Raw genomic sequence first — 19530 nt, 5'->3', positions numbered from 1 at the left:
TTAATGTCTTTTCGTGAAGACGAGGCATTAAAGTCGCATCTTGGAACTTCTCTGCCATCGTCATCATGAAAACTGCTCTCTGCGGTTCCTTGGATGCAGCATTTCTCACTCTGCATGTTTGACAGTTTGTTGTTGTGCTTTTGTGTTATCTTTTTGTTTTTTCTTCTTGTTCTCCCTCTGGGTCTGGTCTGCTTGAGGTTTCTTCCTGCAATCCAGAAACACCTGGAGGAGTTTTTCCTGATCGCTGGCGTCTGTGTGCTTGCTCAGAGGGCGGGTCGGGTTGAGAAGTTGCTCGTGTCGCGCTCTGGTGCAGCTGATGTTGTGATTTGGCGCTGGATGAAATGCTGCTGTACAGCTGATAGTGACTCGTCAGTTTGTGCCAAAGCTGGCGGGCAGACTGGTGTTGCGTGAGCTGTTATTTTCACACCCACTCAGTGGGAAGTACTGACTCGGTACTTTCAGGCCCTTTGTGGGATTTATTTATTTATTTATTAGGTTTTATTTGTGTGGTGGCAGCTGAAGCCTGCAGTGGAGCGTCGGCCTCGCTGAGTGACCCGGTTACATTAGCGTTTGTGCGTCCCACAATAGAAGTCTGTTGTTGGTTTGACCTTGGCGAGTTCCAACTGTAGGATTACTGGAGCAGACAATTAACTGGAACTGTGCGTCTCTTACTCACTGTGAGTTTGTCTTCTTCTGACTGCCAGACCACAATGTCCCACTGCTGTCTTGCAAAGTTTATAAAGTCCATGTGACTCTTCTGCTTTGTGGTGATATTATATATATTTTAAGAACAGTATGTTTGTGCCTTATTTTATGGTGCATAAAAATAGAAATAAATGAAACTTAAAACACAGAGCGCTGCATTAAGTTTTGCTGGCAGAAGGTCATTAATCTCGTTCCTGTTCCTCCCTCTTCCTGCTGAGGCGCTGTTGACGCAGTCCGAGCGCTGTGTTCTAGTTTACTGTAGTTCTGTGACATCTGCGAGCACTCGGCTCTCAGACTGGTCAGTCCATCTGTTGACAGATAATAAATGCAAAAAACCCCCACTGATGTCACTTGTGAACTCGGCCGTGTGTCTGTAGGCTTTAGTGTGAACATGACTCTGTGCCGATGTTTTGCAGCACTTTGTGTACGATTGAAATTGATATATAATATTGTTATATATTTACAGTTTGCAGAATGTAAAGAAATGGAGTGAACCCATGAGCTCAGTCTGTACACAAACTTATTATGCTGCACTCTCCTCATAATCTAACCAAACAGTTCCTGCAAATTGGGCGGGTATTTAAGACTCCATTTCCCAGCTCTCCCCTTTGGCTGTGAATGCCACCGTTGCTGCGTCAGTTTCTCTGCCTGCTGTCAGCCCCGCCTCCACCTGTGGGTCCCAGCGGGGGAACAGTTATCTATCCAGTCATCCCCAATACTGCGAGTAATGATCGACAGAGAGGGTTAGGGTCGAGGTCGGAGCCTAGACGCTGCCATAATAAAGGTTCTCAAACGTGAAATGGAATTTATGCTGAAATTTTATATTGAAATACAAAACTAACAGACACACAAAATGCTAAAATCTCCTCAGATTTAAAATGAACAATTTGCCAGCGTTCATGCAGCTGTGACGGCGAGTGCAAATCAGCTGTGATTATGGCAACATAGAAACTCAGTCTGCTGTTACAAAAAACAGCCTGTTGACGTGTCTGATATGTTTGTTGTGCTGACATGTGACTTCTGACTTTAAACTTGTTGCCTGTTGAAATAATTCACATTTTAACTCAATGCAGCCTTTTATATGAAACTTAGTATTGAATAAATGCTTCATTCTTTCAATGTCAGTCATTCCTAAACCAGCAGAATGGCTCATAAAAAAACTTTGTAATCGTACCTTTAATCAGTTTTGTGGTGAAAACTATTCCCCTTGTTGCTGGACAGAAATCGACAGATTTGAGGTCTTTTCTGGTGGCAGTTTGTTACTTGTAGAGTTTGCTGTCACTGCTGGACATTAATGAAAAGGATTCATGGTTCCACAGAGGAAGATGCTCCGTTTGACTCCTGCATGCGGCAGACTGAAGTTTGCTGTAAACCCGCACACTGATGGAGACGAGACGAACTGAAGATGAACTAACAGTGAATTAGGACTCACCAGGGTTCAGTTTGTCCCCGAAACACTCAGTTTTTCACTTTCTTGCTCATTAGCTTCCAGGGTTTAGTTCTGCTCGGCTCATGTACCGTGAGTTTTAATTTCTTTTTTTCTTTCCTTCCCTCAGCATTGTAATAATAATAATAATAATTTATTAATTTATATAGCGCCAAATCACGAGTAATCGCCTCAAGGCGCTTCACAAGCATTTAAAAGCAGAATAAAATGAAATAAGAATAAAATACAAAAAAAAAATTTAACCATAAAAAATTTAAAGAAGTAAAATAAATAAAACGTATAAAAAAAAAGACACACAATAAAATACTAATGATAAAACAGGGAGAAGAGATGTGTCTTCATGCTGGCTTTAAAAGTCTCCACAGAGTCTGACTGTCGTATTTGTGCAGGCAGATCATTCCACAGAGCTGGAGCACGGTGATAAAAAGCTCTGTAACCCGCTGACCTTTTCTTCACCTTCGGGACACACAATAGTCCTGCACCCTGTGAACGCAGAGCCCTTGCCGGCACATAGGACTCAACCAGTCCAGACAGATAGGGGGGCGCCAGTCCGTGAACAATTTTATAGGCCAATAGTAACACCTTAAAATCCAATCTCAAGGAGACCGGAAGCCAGTGAAGGGATTCCAGAACCGGCGTAATATGATCAAACCTTCTGCTTCGCGTCAGAAGTCTGGCAGCAGCATTTTGAACCAGCTGAAGACCCCTGATGCTGGACTGTGGTAAACCAGAAACAAAGCATTACAATAGTCCAATCTAGAAGAGACAAACGCATGAATCAGAGTCTCCGCATCAGCCTTAGACAGGATGCGACGAATCTTTGCTATATTTCTTAAATGAAAGAAAGCAGTCCTCGTAATGTCCCTAATGTGGAGGTCAAAGGACAACATAGGATCAAAAATTACCCCAAGGTTCCTCACTTTGTCAGTATGATGTATAACACATGAAGCTAGGCTAAGCGGCAGCTGATCAAATTGATGCAGATGTCTTGCTGGACCAAGAACCATCTTTTCAGTCTTATCAGAGTTCAAAAGTAGAAAGTTGCTAGACATCCAACTTCTCACTGCTGCGAGACAGTCTTGTAAAGATTTTATGAGGACAGGATTTCCAGCAGCTATCGGCATATACAACTGAGTATCATCAGCATAGCAATGAAAAGCAACCTCAAAACGCTGCAAAATGTTCCCAAGGGGTGCAATATACAGGGGAAAAAAGCAGGGGACCCAGAACGGATCCCTGCGGAACCCCGAACTTCATGCCCTTAAAGGCAGAGGTAGTGTCGTTGCACAAAACACAGTGGGAACGACCAGACAAATAAGACGTCAGCCACGCAAGAGCAGTTCCAGTAATCCCGAAACAGTTTTCTAGCTTATCATTGTGACCATGTAAGTCATCTTCACTCATGTGCACTCATTCTCTCTCTCTCTCTGTCTCTCTCTCTCTCTCTCTCTCTCTCTCTCTCTCTCTCTCTCTCTCTTCAGAGGACAGGAAGAGTGCAACAGGCGTTCCGATGGAGTTCAAGTCCAAGCAGTGGTTTGGAGCCTCTGTGCGATCTGACGGAGAGCACATCCTGGTGAGACATGAGCGATGATTAATATGTATCATTTACAGATACACACCAAACAACGAGGAGGAAACCTCAAGTCTGTCCACATCGAACCATTTCACCTGAGTCCAGAGGAGCTTGGTTTGTTTGTTTGTTGTTTTGTATTTCATCAGTGATGTTGGCATCGGATAAAATATAAATCACTGATGTTTGTCTATCGACTTGTGACATTTGTCACAGATGTCTCAAAACATGTCGTTTATCTTGTTGAAAAGACATAATTCTCTGCAGATCCACAGATCTCCAAGACTGAGTCCAGACTGGTGTCCTGAGGTAGTTAGCATTCATACAGGATAGGGGAATAACATTTTCCTGTGTTGGTTCGGATTAGTCAGCCTCCTTCAGTGTCTACCATTCAGCATGATTCTGATGTCATTGCAGTAAATGGTTGTTACAGTTAATCTTACTGCCTGAAGTGTAACTTGGTCAGCCAGTAAAATTGCACGTTTTATCCAGCAACTGAAAATGTTACTCTATTGCTGGTATCAAAAGTTGGAATTGTCAGTCTCAAGCTAGTACTACTACTTGGCAACAGTCTCAGCCCGGTGAGATACTAACTTAAGTCCAAACATTGATATTCGCAGATCCACAAACAATTCTCAAACCTGCTTATAGTAGTGGAGTGTCTACATGTGCAGATACAGAACTGTGTGACTTTATAAATGAAACCTAAATATATAAATAAATATATAACCCACCTTTAATTTTACAAGGTAAATCAGAGAAGGTCCCTCAAGAATATTTTTTAATGCATGTTTTGTTGTGTTAATATGATTTACCACTCAGATGCCACAAAATTATATCAAAATTTAAAAATACATGAAAATTTTGTTTTGGCTACCAGTAACAGACAGAAGCTCAAATTTAATTGAAATTGGTGCTTTTTAGCTTATAGAGGTTTTTTGATTTGACATTGGCTGAGGTAATTTTTTTTTTTTTACATTGATTGCAGGTTTTTGTTTTTTGTTAGTTTTCTGGGCTGCCTTTAATGCTCTGACTTTAACTGTGTTTTTGGTTGCAGGCCTGTGCTCCTCTGTACCAGTGGTCCACCTATGGTGTCTCTGAGCGAGAGCCGGTGGGAACGTGTTTCCTGAAGAAAGACAATTCAGTGGTGGAGTACTCGCCCTGCAGAACACGTGTGTTTTTTATTTTTATTTTTGGTGTTTCTATCTGTTAGGCTGCAGGAGAGTGTAACATGAAATATGCACAAAGAGAGACAGATAATGCAAGAACTCATTTTCAAAGAGTAATGAACCTTTAAGAATATGCAGATGTCGGGATGTGGGGAACCAAAATATTAAAACAACCTCAATAAATAAACAAGAAATATAATGGGGGCTCGAGCACGGTTAACAAGAATTGCTAAATAAAAGTGCACATTCACATTAATGGGCTCTTCTCTCATTTGGTTTAAACCCAAAACATTCCCATAGAGTTTGAACTGTAGGGTGCAGCTTTGAGGGAAAAAAAAATAGCTCTTTTAGATTTACTCTTCCAAACTTTCTGACTGAAGTTATACATTTATTGAGAAATGTACCTGTTACCATCAACTTACAAGTTGTGTTCACTTCACCTGCTTCATTGTCACTTAGTGTGTGTGTGTGGGGGGGGGGGGCGGGGGGGGGGGGGGATGAGCAGCCTGATCCCTGCAATCAAACTTCATCACACAGCACAGTCAACAGCATCAACATGGACTTAAATGACAGTAAAATTACTCTGAACATAATTTTTTTTTCTGTTAATGAGGCTTAGATACTTTTTTTATTGGGTCACGGCCGTGGTTAGGGAAAGGTAGGGTGAGCTGCTCAGTCTACTGCCACCATGAGCTGGACCAGGATAAGCAGCAGAACATGAATGACTGAATGGAGGATCATAATAAATAGAATAAATACCAAATAGATGGAACACAAAACATATTATAAACACTACAGTAATATACAGTAACGTGAACTGTGTCAGCATCACGACCAATAGTACTGCAGCAATCCCCAGCCGGTGTTGCTGTAATACTCTTGGTCGTGATGCTGTAGTTATCATGACAGGGTGAATTTCTGCCATGTCTCACTTCTGTATCCAGGTACTGGTTCCCCAGAAGGGCAGGGCTTCTGTCAGGCCGGCTTCAGTGCTGACTTCCTGAAGGTAAGCTCCCAATATCATGAAAGGTTTTGCAGGGTTTCTTGCCCCTGTTTTGCTCAGATTTTCCATCATGTTTGATATCTATTAAGGGATGAGACAAACATGACCTATTTACTTACAAATATTTTCCGTTCATCTTTGTTGTAAAGCAGGTAGCTCAGTTGAACCGTCAGTATACAGACAGGTTCCATTACTGACATGTCTGTGTCTCTGAACAAGACACTTCATCTGCATTGTCCCAGTCCAGCCAGCTGTAAATGGGTACTGGTTTTTGCCGGGGAACTAACCTGTGTTAAACTCACGTCTGACCAAGGGAGAATTGTAGACTCTGATCCACGCCACACTCCCATATCGAGTAACAACCACGTGTGAGACAAATGGCAGCTTGGTATGGATGAAAGGTAACAACAGGGGGGAAGAAACTGTTGGCATTTGTACCTCAGTGCTAATGACTTTGTTTATGGCTTCGTGACCAAAATGCTTGCTCTATGGCAGTTTTACACATTTACTGAGGAAGTGAGCTTAAAGGACTTGTTTGGCTGCAGAGCAGATGATCAGTTGCATGTGGACGACAGCTGAAAAGTAGAGAACGGAGATGAATTTGATTCGACATGAAGAAATACACTTTTTGAGTCACCAGACTGATTCCTGAGTGGTGGAAATGTGCGTTCTACTGGCTTAGCTCAGCATTTGGTGACCGTCCACTGACTTACTGAAGGACGTTGTTCAACTTTCGCCATCAGAGGACGGGCGGATGCATTGGTAGCGCAGTTCTGTGGAGCAGTAGAGCAGCTTGGCGGAGCTGATCAGTGTTTGTGACGTAGCCTATATAAACTTGACTGTCCTGTGGTGCATCATCGAGACAAGTTCTATATATTCCTTCACATTTCTTTATAGTTCTACATATTTCTTCATGCCCAAAGGATGCAGAGGAGGTGGATCCAGTCAAGCCTCGGACGTTGGCTGGGGAATGGAGCAATAACAGCGTACTAGCAAAGGTGACATGGCGCTAGCGAAGCTCGCGTCTTGCCCTTGTTTAAGATGTAAAGCCCAGACATGTCCAACTCCAGTTTACTATTTAAATGATGCATCTGAGTACAAAGTTGGGTACAAAGAAGTTCTATTTAGTTATTTAATCATGGACATGTTTTAAGCTTAACAGGAAATAAATGACTCACATTTTCATCCATTGTTCCCTTTAAGATGTATTTCAGCACTTCGTTTCCACATGACCTCCTCCAGTCACCCGATTTCCTCCAGATCCCACCAGGCACAAACATCATCCCATAATCTGCATCCCTACATGATCAAATAGAGAGTACATGTATCGTGAACCCGTCTGTGGATGTAAGCTGTTTCTCAATATTGTGCTCTGTAAATATCAGCAAAAACTGCTCGACTTCAGACCAGGTTTTTGTCGGTCTGTTGACACAATCGCTTTCTTCTACTTCTATGGTAGAAATGCACCACGTCTCCTTTTAAGACCAACGTGTCCAGGACTGCATTTAAACTACACTTATGGTTTAAACAGCGCGAGTGCTCAACGTAAACCAGCAGTGACACTTGCACCATTCTGGGTGTGAGATAAGACCCTCACAAGAAACTGTTCTCCACTTAATCCAGATTCCTGCCTTAAACATATAAAAGTCATAAAACTGTTGCCCATTTCTGCCTTTCTTCTTGTGGTCCAGAAAGACAACAGAGTGGTGGTGGGAGGACCTGGCAGTTTCTACTGGCAGGGTGAGTATGCCACTAAAAATCAAAGTATCAACACTGTCGTTTGACAACTTGCTCAGTTACTGAGACAGTAACACGGAAAAAGCCGCTCGAGGTCGTCAGTCTCCAGTCACGCTGTGTCTGTCTTTATGTTCTCTTTGCATCGGAGGAATTCCAACAGATGATCATTGTTTTGCATTGGGATCTGCCACAGGAGGTGTCCTGCCAGCTGGCAGTGTGAGAGCGAGTGATGGCGGTGCTCCATGTACAGGGTTTCCCACACGAATTAAACTGTCTACAAAAAAAAGAAAAGAAAAACTCACAGTGGTTCTACCTCAAGTCCTGCAGTTAAAACATTTTTATGAAATAAAACATTAAGTTTTCTGTTTTTGTGGACGTTGTGGAAGGAATTGCAATTAGAAGAGCACTTAAAGTGTACCTTGATCTGGATTCTCTTTCATGCTTAGAATCTTTGAAGTGAAATAAAGTTGATTTTAAAGCAAAGCAGGTTTATAGTGTGACAGGTTTTTTTTTTTTTCTTTTTTTTATAATTCAAGTTTTTATTTATTTTTTCATTTTTAACATTTAAACATAACAGACACCAACCCAAATTATACATTTCCTACTGGGCCCAAAGGAATTAAAGAAAAGTAAAATAAAAAGTAATAACAATAGTAAATAAAATTTTTAAAAACTATATAAAATAAAATTTATGCCATAAGTGTACAATACTCATACAAAGTCCCCCCCAGTGGTACTGAGAAAGAGGTACTGCAGGCAAAATTGACACAACCTTGAACAATTCGTGTCCCCTTCATAAAATAAACAATAAACTGCAAAATATAAATAAATTTATAATAGTTACTGCCTAATAGTTCAATTTGGTACAATAGAATTTAGTATTGCCTATATTGATTTTCTACAAAATTACCACTACTCAAAAAGGAAAAAGTTTTGCCTCAAGTATCTCCTCCCAAACCAACCCCACTATTTAATCAAAAATACGTCCCCATGATTTAGAATAAATGTCTGAAGTGTGACAGGTTTTTCATTGTAGGTAAGCAGATTTTCATATTTAACACATTGTTTATTGGTGAGAAAATGTTACAGGCACTTCTCCCATTGTTAAGGAATCACTTCTGAGATTATCACCACAATATAACAGGTTCTCTTCTGACAATAGCCAATATTTGTTTCAGGTTTTATGAAAGTTGGTTTCAGTTTATGAGAAATGCTGTTAAAATTCACAGGAAATTTGGAGGATGTGGTATTTATTGTGCTACTTTCATCACTGGAAGTTGGTGTTGTAGTACTCGAGCCTGGTCTTGGTCTTGGATTTCCTTCTTAATGCAACTCCAAGCACATAAGAATAATGGCTTATGTGGGCTTTGAACCCCAAACCTTCTTACCTCGAGGAAAAATGTTGGGCGCTGTGCTACTATGCTAAGCTGTTTTACTGTGGAAAAGAAAACTATACTGTCCAAATTTGGACCTACTGCTTGGGTTTTTATTGGATCATATGAATATTTAAGGGGAAAATTTTAAAAGGCTTATGTATAACTCCTGAATTGGAGGCGATGGACCTGTAGTTATCAGACATGAGTCGGATGTTCTATGTTGGCTTTCAAAATGCATACTTGGGTGCACGTTTTTGGACAGTGACACAATGATTGAAATTTTTCCTGCGTAGACCGCCACAGTTTTAGCTGAAATGAAACAGAGATGTTCTTGTAGTTTTGATTTTCTGCTTTAATTAAAGGAGGTTTGATGTAAAGTCTTGACTGATCCCAAAGACCAGAATCCAAATGATGCTGGATAGATCACAGCAAAATGTAACCAATCAGACGTCACAGTCAAAAAGACTGAATGTCATTTGATCCTTATGGTCCAAGGGGAAGCAGGTGCATGAGTCTGAGTGGTGCAGGTGTGTTGAAAGATGCGCATGGATTGAAATATTCTATTAACAATAAAGTTCTCTTTTCTTATGTGTTGGCGGAGCTTTCTTGGCAACTGATCAGCTAGTTTTAACTTAATTTCATGAATAATCAGGGACTCATCACTCACTCCTGCACCGGTTGTTAAACTTGGGGCAGCGTCCAGGTTTGTGTAGTGGTGCAGATAGTTCTTGAGCCACGACACCACTGTCATTACAACAGAAATGGAACGCACCCCTTTACCACAGGACAAACAAACAGCAAGCTTTATACAACCTGTCTGCGTGCTCAGGGATTAGTCATGTGTTGGTTGGCTAATAAGCACTAACCTGGATTACCTCAGAAGGCAGAAATGCAAAGAACCTGAACTAAGTTTAATGTTAAATCTGCAGTGGGAAGGTGAGCAGCAGTGTTCAGGTCCAGACCGCTGACCACGTCTCGTCGTCTTGCTCTAAGTCTTGTTTTGGTCCTTTGGCAGCACTTTATGTTGTAATGTGGCAGTTGTAAGTGCTGCTGGATCATCCAGGGCAGGGAACGCTGTGTAATCATGGGAATGACCTCCTGCTGGGATTAGGAGGGGTGGTTCACAGAAAAGCTTTTATAAGCATTGTTTGTGGAGTTTGTGTGATATTGTTTGTTGTGAATCGTTTTGATGTTTTCCCATTTCCAGATGTTTTGTGTTTTTTGTTTTTTGATCTTCTCAGGTGGTTGATCTTAAACTGAACATTGCATCGTCACTGTTTTGAGTCTTTAATAAGCAGCGGCGGGTGAGACGTGTGTGTCAGCGCTGTGTTGTAATCCGTGTTTGTCTAGTCGTCTGATATCACAGGGTGTGACGCTGAGTACTGTGGTGTGTGCTCTGACTCGCACGTTTTGCCTTCACCGCATTTGCTGTATGGCGAAGCTCTTCCTGGACCATGTTAACTTAATTATTGTTTCCTGTTGAGTCGACACGCACAAGCTTCTGGTTCGGATTATACGGTTGTTAACGCCGTCTCTGTGGCTTCATTCTGGTTCATTTAATTAAAGGTTGTATGTTCTCTTCTGTATTGAACATCTACCAGCTTGTAAACAAACTGAATTAAAGACCCTTTTTTTCTTCTTTTTTTTCCTCTTTTTTTCAGGACAGCTGATTTCTGACGACATCACTAACATTTTTACCAAATTCAATCAAGATTACTACACCGACTACGGAGACACTTTGGCTACCAAGTCTGCCAATGCCCAGTATGATGACAGTTACCTAGGTAACTACAGAACTGCTATTCATTAATTGTGATCCAGAAACCAATAGATGGCATCAGTGGTCTGTGTCACGAGTATGTTTTTCTGGTTTAAAAATAAAGAAGAAAAAATGTAGACAATCCCTGCAGTTAACCTAGCTATTTAAAATAGGTCAGGTGGCACAGTTGTTTGGCAGTACAATTACCTGGCTAGCTAGTGTTGTATCGTTTTCATGTTATTTGTGAGGAAATGATGCTTGCTGCTAATATGGTCATCGGGTGATGTTAGGCTGCTAGCCTGTTTACAGAATTTAATGTTATAAACAGATTGTTTTATATTAGTACTGTCGAATTACACTACATAAAAATACAACATTCTTGAAAACGTTAAAAAAGGAAATGCTACAAAATTACAAATCAGACAAGCCAACAAAATTAGGTTAAACTAATTTAAAAGCAGGTTAATTGTAGGTAATACAAATGTGTTCAGGTTCAGCCTTGAAATATTCGGCAGAAGTAGACTTTCTAACATTAGCAGGGAGACCGTTCCATTGGGTAAGTAAACGCTCTGCAGCCTGCTGACTTTTTAACCCTAATTACACAAAGTACGCCTGCTTTGTGACACCGAAGAGCAGGAGAAGGAACATAAGGCTCAACAAGTTCTCCAAGATAAGAGTTTTATACTTTAATGATCAAAAAACACAATTTCACCTGGACACAAGGTGTGAAAAATCTGCTTTGCAGTTTTGGTGTTTTTATTTTCTGACTTTATGTGACCAAGTACAAATCCACATGATACTGCAATTTGAAATATGTGCCTGTAGTTTTACTGAGTGCATCTGTTTGTATTTACCAGGATACTCTCTGACTGTTGGAGACTTAAACAGTGATGGAAAAGAAGGTAAGGATTATAGACTTAGAATATTTGAGTAATTTAGACACCAGAAGTGTATAATTTGCAGGAAAAGTCCCAAATTAAAAATAGTTTTTCAACTTAACGTTTGACACGAATGACAGATGTTCTGGTCAAACTGACAGTGCCCTTTTTTTTTGGTCAGCGGCAGGGAAAGTCACTTCTGTCCGCTACCATGAATTCGCAGCGCTACAACTACACCTGCCTCTTTATAAACATGGGCAGGTTCAGTTGTTTCATAGGGTGGGATTCTCATCCACTGGCTCCACAGCTGGTCCTGTTACATTAAAAAACAAAGCTCATATTTAGAGGGAGTGTTGCTGCATTCTCTGTGCAGGACGCCATTACACCCCTAAAAGTTTACATAGTAAATAGTTACTATATTAGTGTTTAAAATATAATTTTATAGCACCTTTAACAGTTAGTGGTTCTACAGGTAGACCAGTAACTACAACCAAAGGTTCCCCAATTAAACCCTGTTTATTGAAATTGGTTATGAAGATGTTGAAATAATTCTAGTATTTGCTGGAATCTTCCATCCTGTTAAGAGGTTTTCAGCTTTGTGTGTGTAAACGTTTGACCAACTGAAAATCAGATGTATTGAATTATTTTTAATGAACTTTAAATGGAAAAAAGTCAACACGTTTGATAGACAGAACAGTGTGTATTTGGAGGTTTTTAGTTGCTCTGGATGTAAACATATGTCCTTATACATCTCGAGTTTTGTTCTTAGAGGGATTTTAATGTCTTGCATTTTACTAACTTAATGTTTATATGCTATGAGTTAAATGTTCATGTTCTTTCACCTCTGTAGATTACATCACCGGAGTACCGAGGGGGGACAAGGCACTCGGTTATGTAAGTGTTTAAACTGCACGCTGTGAATTTATACACTCATAAACTATCACAGTTAATGAAGACCCAACAATGTGCTGGACGCTATCATCCTGGAGTTGTATGATTTTGCAGTTCGACATTCATTCGTTCACTCTCTTGTGTGGTGACTGTGAGTTGCTGCTTCATCCTTTTGGTGCAGGATTCATGTTTTCACTTGGGATGGAAATGAAGGTTTGTTATAAATATAGACCACGTCTGATGTAATGTTTCCATATTTTAGGTGAACATCTTTCATGGCAACACCATGGAGTCGATGATGAACTTCACAGGAACCCAGGTGAGTCTGAGGACCAGCCGTCTTCCTGACAATATACCACTGTACAGTTTATTTACCGTATAAAAACAGGAGCAGGTCAAATGTGTACTGGAGGTGAAAAAAGGTTCATCCTAATTGTTGAGTTTTGTGGGGTAGGGTGCCTGTCCGGGGTGAATCCCGCCTCTCCCTCAGTGACCACTGGGATGTGCTGTAGCTACCCCCCCCGGCTCCTAATTGGAAGACTGCAGATTATTTGGTTGTTACCTAGATAAAACAACTTTGATTTAGACGTGTGATATACAGTATATTATCTTGTTTTAAGACTTCATTTCTTATTTTAAGTGTTCGGCTTTGCACTCTAATCTTCTTTCTTGATTTAACCATCTTAATTCAAGAAATCTTGTCAATTGAAATTATCTTGCTGCATAGACAGATAATTTCACTTGTTTTGAGCACCGTTTCCCTGAGATTTATTGTTTTTATCTTGTTTTTAGACACCTGTTTTTTGCAGTGAATAAGTGGGTCTAAAAAATTAATGAATGAATGTTTCCATCGCTGTGGGCTGTTAATCCTTGTTGACTTCTTAAATTTCTTTTGTCCAAATTGTGTCAGATAACATCTACTATGTTGTTTAATGCATGAATTTAATGAATGAATTTAACAGTCCTAATGTTATACACCAGAAGCTGAGACCTTCCTGTATAAATCCACTGTTCTCTTCTCCATGTTGCAGCAGTCTTTTTACGTGTAATTTCTTTTGTCCAAATTGCATCAAATACTGTTATCCAACACACATTTATTTTTCTATCTTGCTGTTTAAAAGTTCTTATTTTAAATAACAGAACAGGCTGTGGTGTGTACATATGCCACATGTAGTTCCTGTCTGTTGTTAAAGTCAATTCCAGGAAAATACTGTGCTATAAAGTGAGTTCCACAAACAGAAAAAAGATGCACCTCATACTCCAGTGCGACTTACGTTTTGTTTTTTCTCCCCTTCACAATGCGTCTTTGACAGATGAGACTTATAACTCATAAAATAAGGTACCTGATTTTTGACTCTTACACCACCATGACTGTCAAATCCTGCCAGGTCTTGGGGAGAGTCTTGGACTTGATAAGCCCATGATAGGTCCATGATACCACCACTATAGTCTTGGACTGTTGAGAGCTGTCGTGGAACGTGTTGGTGTCTTGCTGCTATCTGTAAGGCAATCCAAGATATTCTTGAATTACGTGTTTCAGGCCATGTGTTGTGTTAGCAGTGTCTGAGTGAACCCAAAATGCAGACAGTAAGTAAAACGTGAGGTAAGGTGATTTATTGTCCAAACACATGAATAATGTCCAACAACGGTGAGAGTCCAAAAGTTCAAATAGGAGCCCAAAAAGCAAAGTACAGTCCACAAAACTCAGGCAGAGGGAGGCAGTAAACAAACTGAGACGAACACAGAGCAATAAACAGAAATGGAACACAATGGCAAAAAGGCGCAAGGGATAATAAATACTCATAGAAATAACATGGGAGGAACCAAAGATAATTAAACACTCAACACTACAACGGGAGGAGAATAATATGACATAACCACGGGGAAAGAAAAAAGAATCTGGCAACTAAACAGGAAATAGTGCGGACTTAAATACTGAAACATAATTCAACAAACGAGTGACAGACGGACACAGACGGGACAGAACGCAAAGATAACTAACGGGATGCTGGTTCTTGCTTCAAGCATCCTGAATCATTGTCTGCGCTGTGATAAGGTCCTGGTGTTGTGGTTATGAGTGTCCTTTAGAACTTTAACATGTCATTGTGGGCAGATGTGGGCAAGTGTGGATTCTGTGACTTGACTCTTTTCTTTCTACTTTAGCAGATGTCTCTCAGACTATCGCTCAAGTAATTCACTGTTTTTCTCCTAAAGTTTCTCTTACTTTAGTTTCCAGTTCAGTAATTGTTATTTTTTCCCCTTTAAAGATAAAGGCATGACAGCCTGTTTAGATTAGTATTCTCCTTCATTATGTGTTCCATCGTTTGTTTTCTAGATGGCTGCATACTTTGGTCATTCTGTTGCAGCTTCTGATGTCAATAATGATGGGTAAGTTTTTTTTTTTTGTTGTTGTTGTTGTTATTGTTGGTTTGTTTAATTCCACTTGTTTCCACCTGATGTTAGTACCATGTGAGCTACAAAGCATCCAATCTCGTGAAATGAGCTTTTTATTTCTTTAATTATTAATTTTCACTGCCTGTTAAATTTAAATGGACATTAAGTAAAATCTACTGACCTCTGCTGGCAACAAGTACAAATTCCGTATCAGCTTTAGTTAACGAGTTCATTTTATTGCTTATTGTTAGTTTTAAGGCAGCACAGTGGTTTAGTGGTTAACACTGTTGCCTCACAGCGAGAAGGTCATGGAATCGATTCCCACCTGCAGCCTTTCTGTGTGGAGTTTGGGTGTGTTTGTGTGGGTTCTCCCCGTGTTTGTGTGGGTCCTGTCCGGGTGCTCCGGCTTCCTCTCACATCTGAAGACACATAGGTTAGGTGGATTGGAAACTTTAAATTGTGTGTAGGCGTGTGTGCGGGTGTGAATGTGTTTGTTTGTCTATATGTGGCCCTGTGACAGACTGGCGTGCTGTCCAGGGTGTACCCCGCCTTATGACTGCTGGCATAGGCTCCAGACCCTGTAACCCAAGTAAGCAGTTGAAGATGAGTGAGCGAGTGAGTGTTAATATGTTCTTGAACTCATGAACTTTAATGTTTTACATTTTATGACATGACCTGTGGTGTCACATTTTAAATGTATTATTGCCATTGTCGTCATCGTCTTCTTCTCCTTACGGCTGTTCCCGTTAGGGGTCGCCACGGCAGATCAATCATTTCCATCTCACCCTGTCCTCTGTTTCTTCCTCTGTTACACCAACCACCTGCATGTCCTCTCTCAGCACATCCATGAACCTCCTCTTCGTCCTCTCTCTTCTCCTCCTGCCTGGTGGCTCCATCCTCAGCATCCTTCTCCCTATATACCCTGGGTCCCTCCTCTGCACATGTCCAAACCATCTCAGTCTCACCTCTCTGACTTTGTCTCCAAACTGTCCCATCTGAGCTGTCCCTCTGATATGTTCGTTCCTAATCTTGTCCATTCTCGTCACTCCCAAAGAGAATCTCAACATCTTCACCTCCTGTCTTTTTGTTAGTGCCACCGTCTCTAAACCGTACAACATAGCTGGTCTCACTACTGTCTTGTAAACTTAACTTCACTCTTGCAGATATTCTTCTGTCACAAATAACTCCTGCCACCTTTCTCCACTCACTCCACCCTGCCTGCTCTGTCTTCTTCACCTCTCTGCCACACTCTCCATTACTTTGGACCGTTGACCCCGAGTATTTAAACTCATCTACTTTCATCACTTCTATTCCTTGTAACTGCACTATTCCACTGGGCTCCCTCTCATTCACACACATGTACTCAGTCTTGCTCCAACGGACTTTCATTCCCCTTCTCTCCAGAGCATATCTCCACCTCTCCAGACTAGACTCAACCTGCTCTCTACTCTCACTACAGATCACAATGTCATCTACAAACATCATAGTACATGGGGACTCCTGTCTGATCTCATCCATCAATTTGTCCATCACCATTACAAAAAAGGACGCACTCTGAGCTGATCCTTGGTGTAATCTCACCTCCACCCTCAATGAGTCTGTCATTCCTACTGCACATCTGTTGTTCTGCACACCACTGTTGCACTGTCCTTGTACATATCATGCACTACCTTCACATACTTCCTCATGCAATACTACAACTCTTCTCTTGGCACCCTGCCATAAGCTTTCTCTAAATCCACAAACACAATGTAACTCCTTCTGGTCTTCTCTATAGTTCTCCATCAGTATTCTCAGAGCAAACATTGCATCTGTAGTGCTCTTTATCAGCATTAAACCATATTGCTGCTGACAGATCTTCACCTGTTTTCTAAGCCTAGCTTCTACTACTCTTTCCCATAACTTCATGCTGTAGCTGATCAGCTTTAAGCCTCTGTAGTTACTGCAGGTCTGCACATCACCCTTGTTCTTAAAAAATAGGAACCAGCACACTTCATCTCCACTCATCAGGCATCACTTTCCAAACTTTTATTAAACAATCTGGATAGAAACTCCAATGCCATGTCTCTTAAACATTTCCATGCCTCCACTGGAATGAAGTCTGGACCAACTACCCTTCCACTCTTCATAGCTGACCTCACTTCATCCTAATCTCTTGTACTTCCTGATTTACTCTCTCCACATCATCTAGCCTTTTTGCTCTCTTTTTCTTCATTCATCAGCTCCTCAAAATATTCCTTCCACTTTCTCAACACACTCTCCCTGCTTGTCAGCACATTATCATCTGCATCTTTTACCACGCTAAGCTGCTGCACATCCTTTCCAGTTCTGTCCCTTTGTCTGGCCAATCAGTACAAGTCGTTTTCTCCTTCCTTCCTTCCTAATCAACTTCTTGTACAGTTCGAAATATGCCTTTTCCTGAGCTTTTGCCACTTCTCTTTTCGCCTTATGCTGCATGTTCTTGTGCTCCTGTCTACTTTATCTCTCCGACTATCCCAAAACGTTTTCACCAACCTCTTTCTCCTTATGCTTTGCGGTACATTTTCATTCCACCACCAATTCTCCTTCCTTGCGCTGTCCATATTCACACCCAGTACCTTCGTAGCTGTCTCCCTCAGCACATCTGCAGTACTTTTCCAGTTGTCCAGAATTCTTCCTCTCCATCCAGTGCTTCTCTCGCCTGCTCATTGAATTTCACACAACGGTCTTCCTCTTTCAGCTTCCACCATCTGATCCTTTGTTGAGCTCTCACTCTCTTCCTCTTCTTCACCTCTAAAGTCATCCTACAAACCACCATCCTATGCTGTCTCACTACACTCTCTCCTGCCACCAGCTTAGTCTCCATTTCTTTTAGGTTGCATGTTGTCCACCTGTGTTCACCTTCCTCCACTCTTATATGTCACCCTGTGCTCCTCGCCTCCTCAGGATGAGACACGATCCAGAATCCAGGAAATCTGTCGATTCTGTTCCATCCTGTATCACTATCACACCATGTCAGAATGTAAGCAGGGTGGAAAAAATGTGCAAAAAGTACGCCAAAATGTTGTTTATTTATTTATTTACTTACTTAAAGTGTACGACAGTCTCTCTTTTCATATCTACTATTTGCAGCTCACACATAAACTTTAAATATTTCACAATAATGTTATTTTTACAGGGACACTGACACTGAACCAATAACATTTGTTTGGATCGCAAAGAAAATCATGACACTAAATCATGGGGGTTACTTGCTGCTCATTAGAGAGGAAAAGGTTTTTGCCGTTCAGTAATTTAGTAATAGATCTACTGTTTCATTAAACGTTTGTACAGTCTCCCAGTGTTCTTCTTCTCTCTGTCAGTTTGGTAGATCTGTTGGTTGGTGCTCCTCTCTTCATGGATCGAGGATCAGATGGTAAACTGAGGGAGGTGGGACAGGTTGGTCATTTTTCGTAATGCTACTCAATTTTTATTATATCTGTGTGTGTATATGTGGAAAATTAGTTGAAATGACCATTTAAAATCATAAAACACAAAACTAAAACAAAGATGATGGCTTTTAATTGTTTCCTTGGTCTCACAGTGATAAAAATCCTTTCTATAAAATATTTCTAATTACTGCCATCTGACAGTTTATTTTTTCTGTAAACTGTTATTTACAGATCAGGGTGATTATTTTTGTATATAAAATGCCTTAGATTTTATTTGCATTGTGTTATTAAACATATTAAAGAGTGCACATGTGTGTGTTGTCCAGGTGAGTGTGTATCTGGGTCGTGGTGGATTTTCCTTCCATGACCCCCAGATACTGATGGGTTCAGAGGTCTACGCCAGATACGGCTCTGCCATCACCGCTCTGGGAGACGTCGACATGGATGGCTACAATGGTACAAGCACAAAGGCTGGCTGATTACTTTAGTGTCCATGAGCATGACACTGCATGCTTTCCAAACAGGTCCAGACCGATATCTGATTTTGGCCACATGTGACAGTGCCGACATAATTTCTGTGTCATATTCCCCAGATGTGGCCATCTCTGCTCCGTATGGTGGCCCTCAGCACAACGGTTTGGTCTACATTCATAATGGCAGCCCTAAGGGCCCTGACCCTTCACCTTCCCAGGTTAAACACATTACCTGTTAAAAACATGAAGTTTAATTATACAGCATGTATTTGAATTTTTACACTTTTCATACATGGTCTCATCTTCATGAAATTAAATCTGTCAAACTAAGTATCTATAGCTAGATGTTCCGTATTTATGAAAGTGTATAAAAGGGGAACTAGACTCTATTTTTAGATGTTTTGAGGTTCATATTTTCACTTGAGACAATTTCAAATTGATGCAGTATTGATTTGAAATGCATGCATGGTCAAAGCCTAATGGGGTGTAAAATTGTAATTGTATGTGAAAGTTAAAAACGCACAGTAAAATGCTTCTGGTCATTAAATGGGTAAGAAGTGTCTTGTAGCATGGAGAGGATCCATACAGAGGTAAACATGTCTATGTTTACATCACTAAATAAAAAAAAAAAAAAAAAAAAAATTTAAACAGATTGTACAGTTATCTGCTTACCTAAGCCTTGCCATCATCCCCTGGTGAAGGTCCTCCTCCCCCCTTA

General features: G+C 40.8%; 1 protein-coding gene across 3 annotated transcripts in view; it reads left to right on the top strand.

The window, feature by feature from the left end:
* The window catches only part of itgav (integrin, alpha V), a 66670-nt gene that overhangs the window by 11303 nt on the left and 35837 nt on the right, over positions 1-19530 (top strand). For all 3 annotated transcript variants that reach the window (XM_034186002.1, XM_034186001.1, XM_034186000.1), the window contains 12 exons: positions 3634-3725; positions 4780-4894; positions 5836-5897; positions 7586-7634; positions 10669-10791; positions 11624-11668; positions 12495-12538; positions 12798-12854; positions 14871-14923; positions 18271-18346; positions 18666-18795; positions 18933-19030. In XM_034186002.1, the coding sequence (XP_034041893.1) occupies positions 3634-3725; positions 4780-4894; positions 5836-5897; positions 7586-7634; positions 10669-10791; positions 11624-11668; positions 12495-12538; positions 12798-12854; positions 14871-14923; positions 18271-18346; positions 18666-18795; positions 18933-19030 (944 nt within the window). The remainder of the gene's footprint in view (positions 1-3633; positions 3726-4779; positions 4895-5835; positions 5898-7585; positions 7635-10668; positions 10792-11623; positions 11669-12494; positions 12539-12797; positions 12855-14870; positions 14924-18270; positions 18347-18665; positions 18796-18932; positions 19031-19530) is intronic.

Source organism: Thalassophryne amazonica, chromosome 14 (assembly GCF_902500255.1).
Source record: "Thalassophryne amazonica chromosome 14, fThaAma1.1, whole genome shotgun sequence".
Lineage (NCBI taxonomy): Eukaryota > Metazoa > Chordata > Actinopteri > Batrachoidiformes > Batrachoididae > Thalassophryne > Thalassophryne amazonica.
This window is presented reverse-complemented; position numbering and strand designations above follow the sequence as displayed.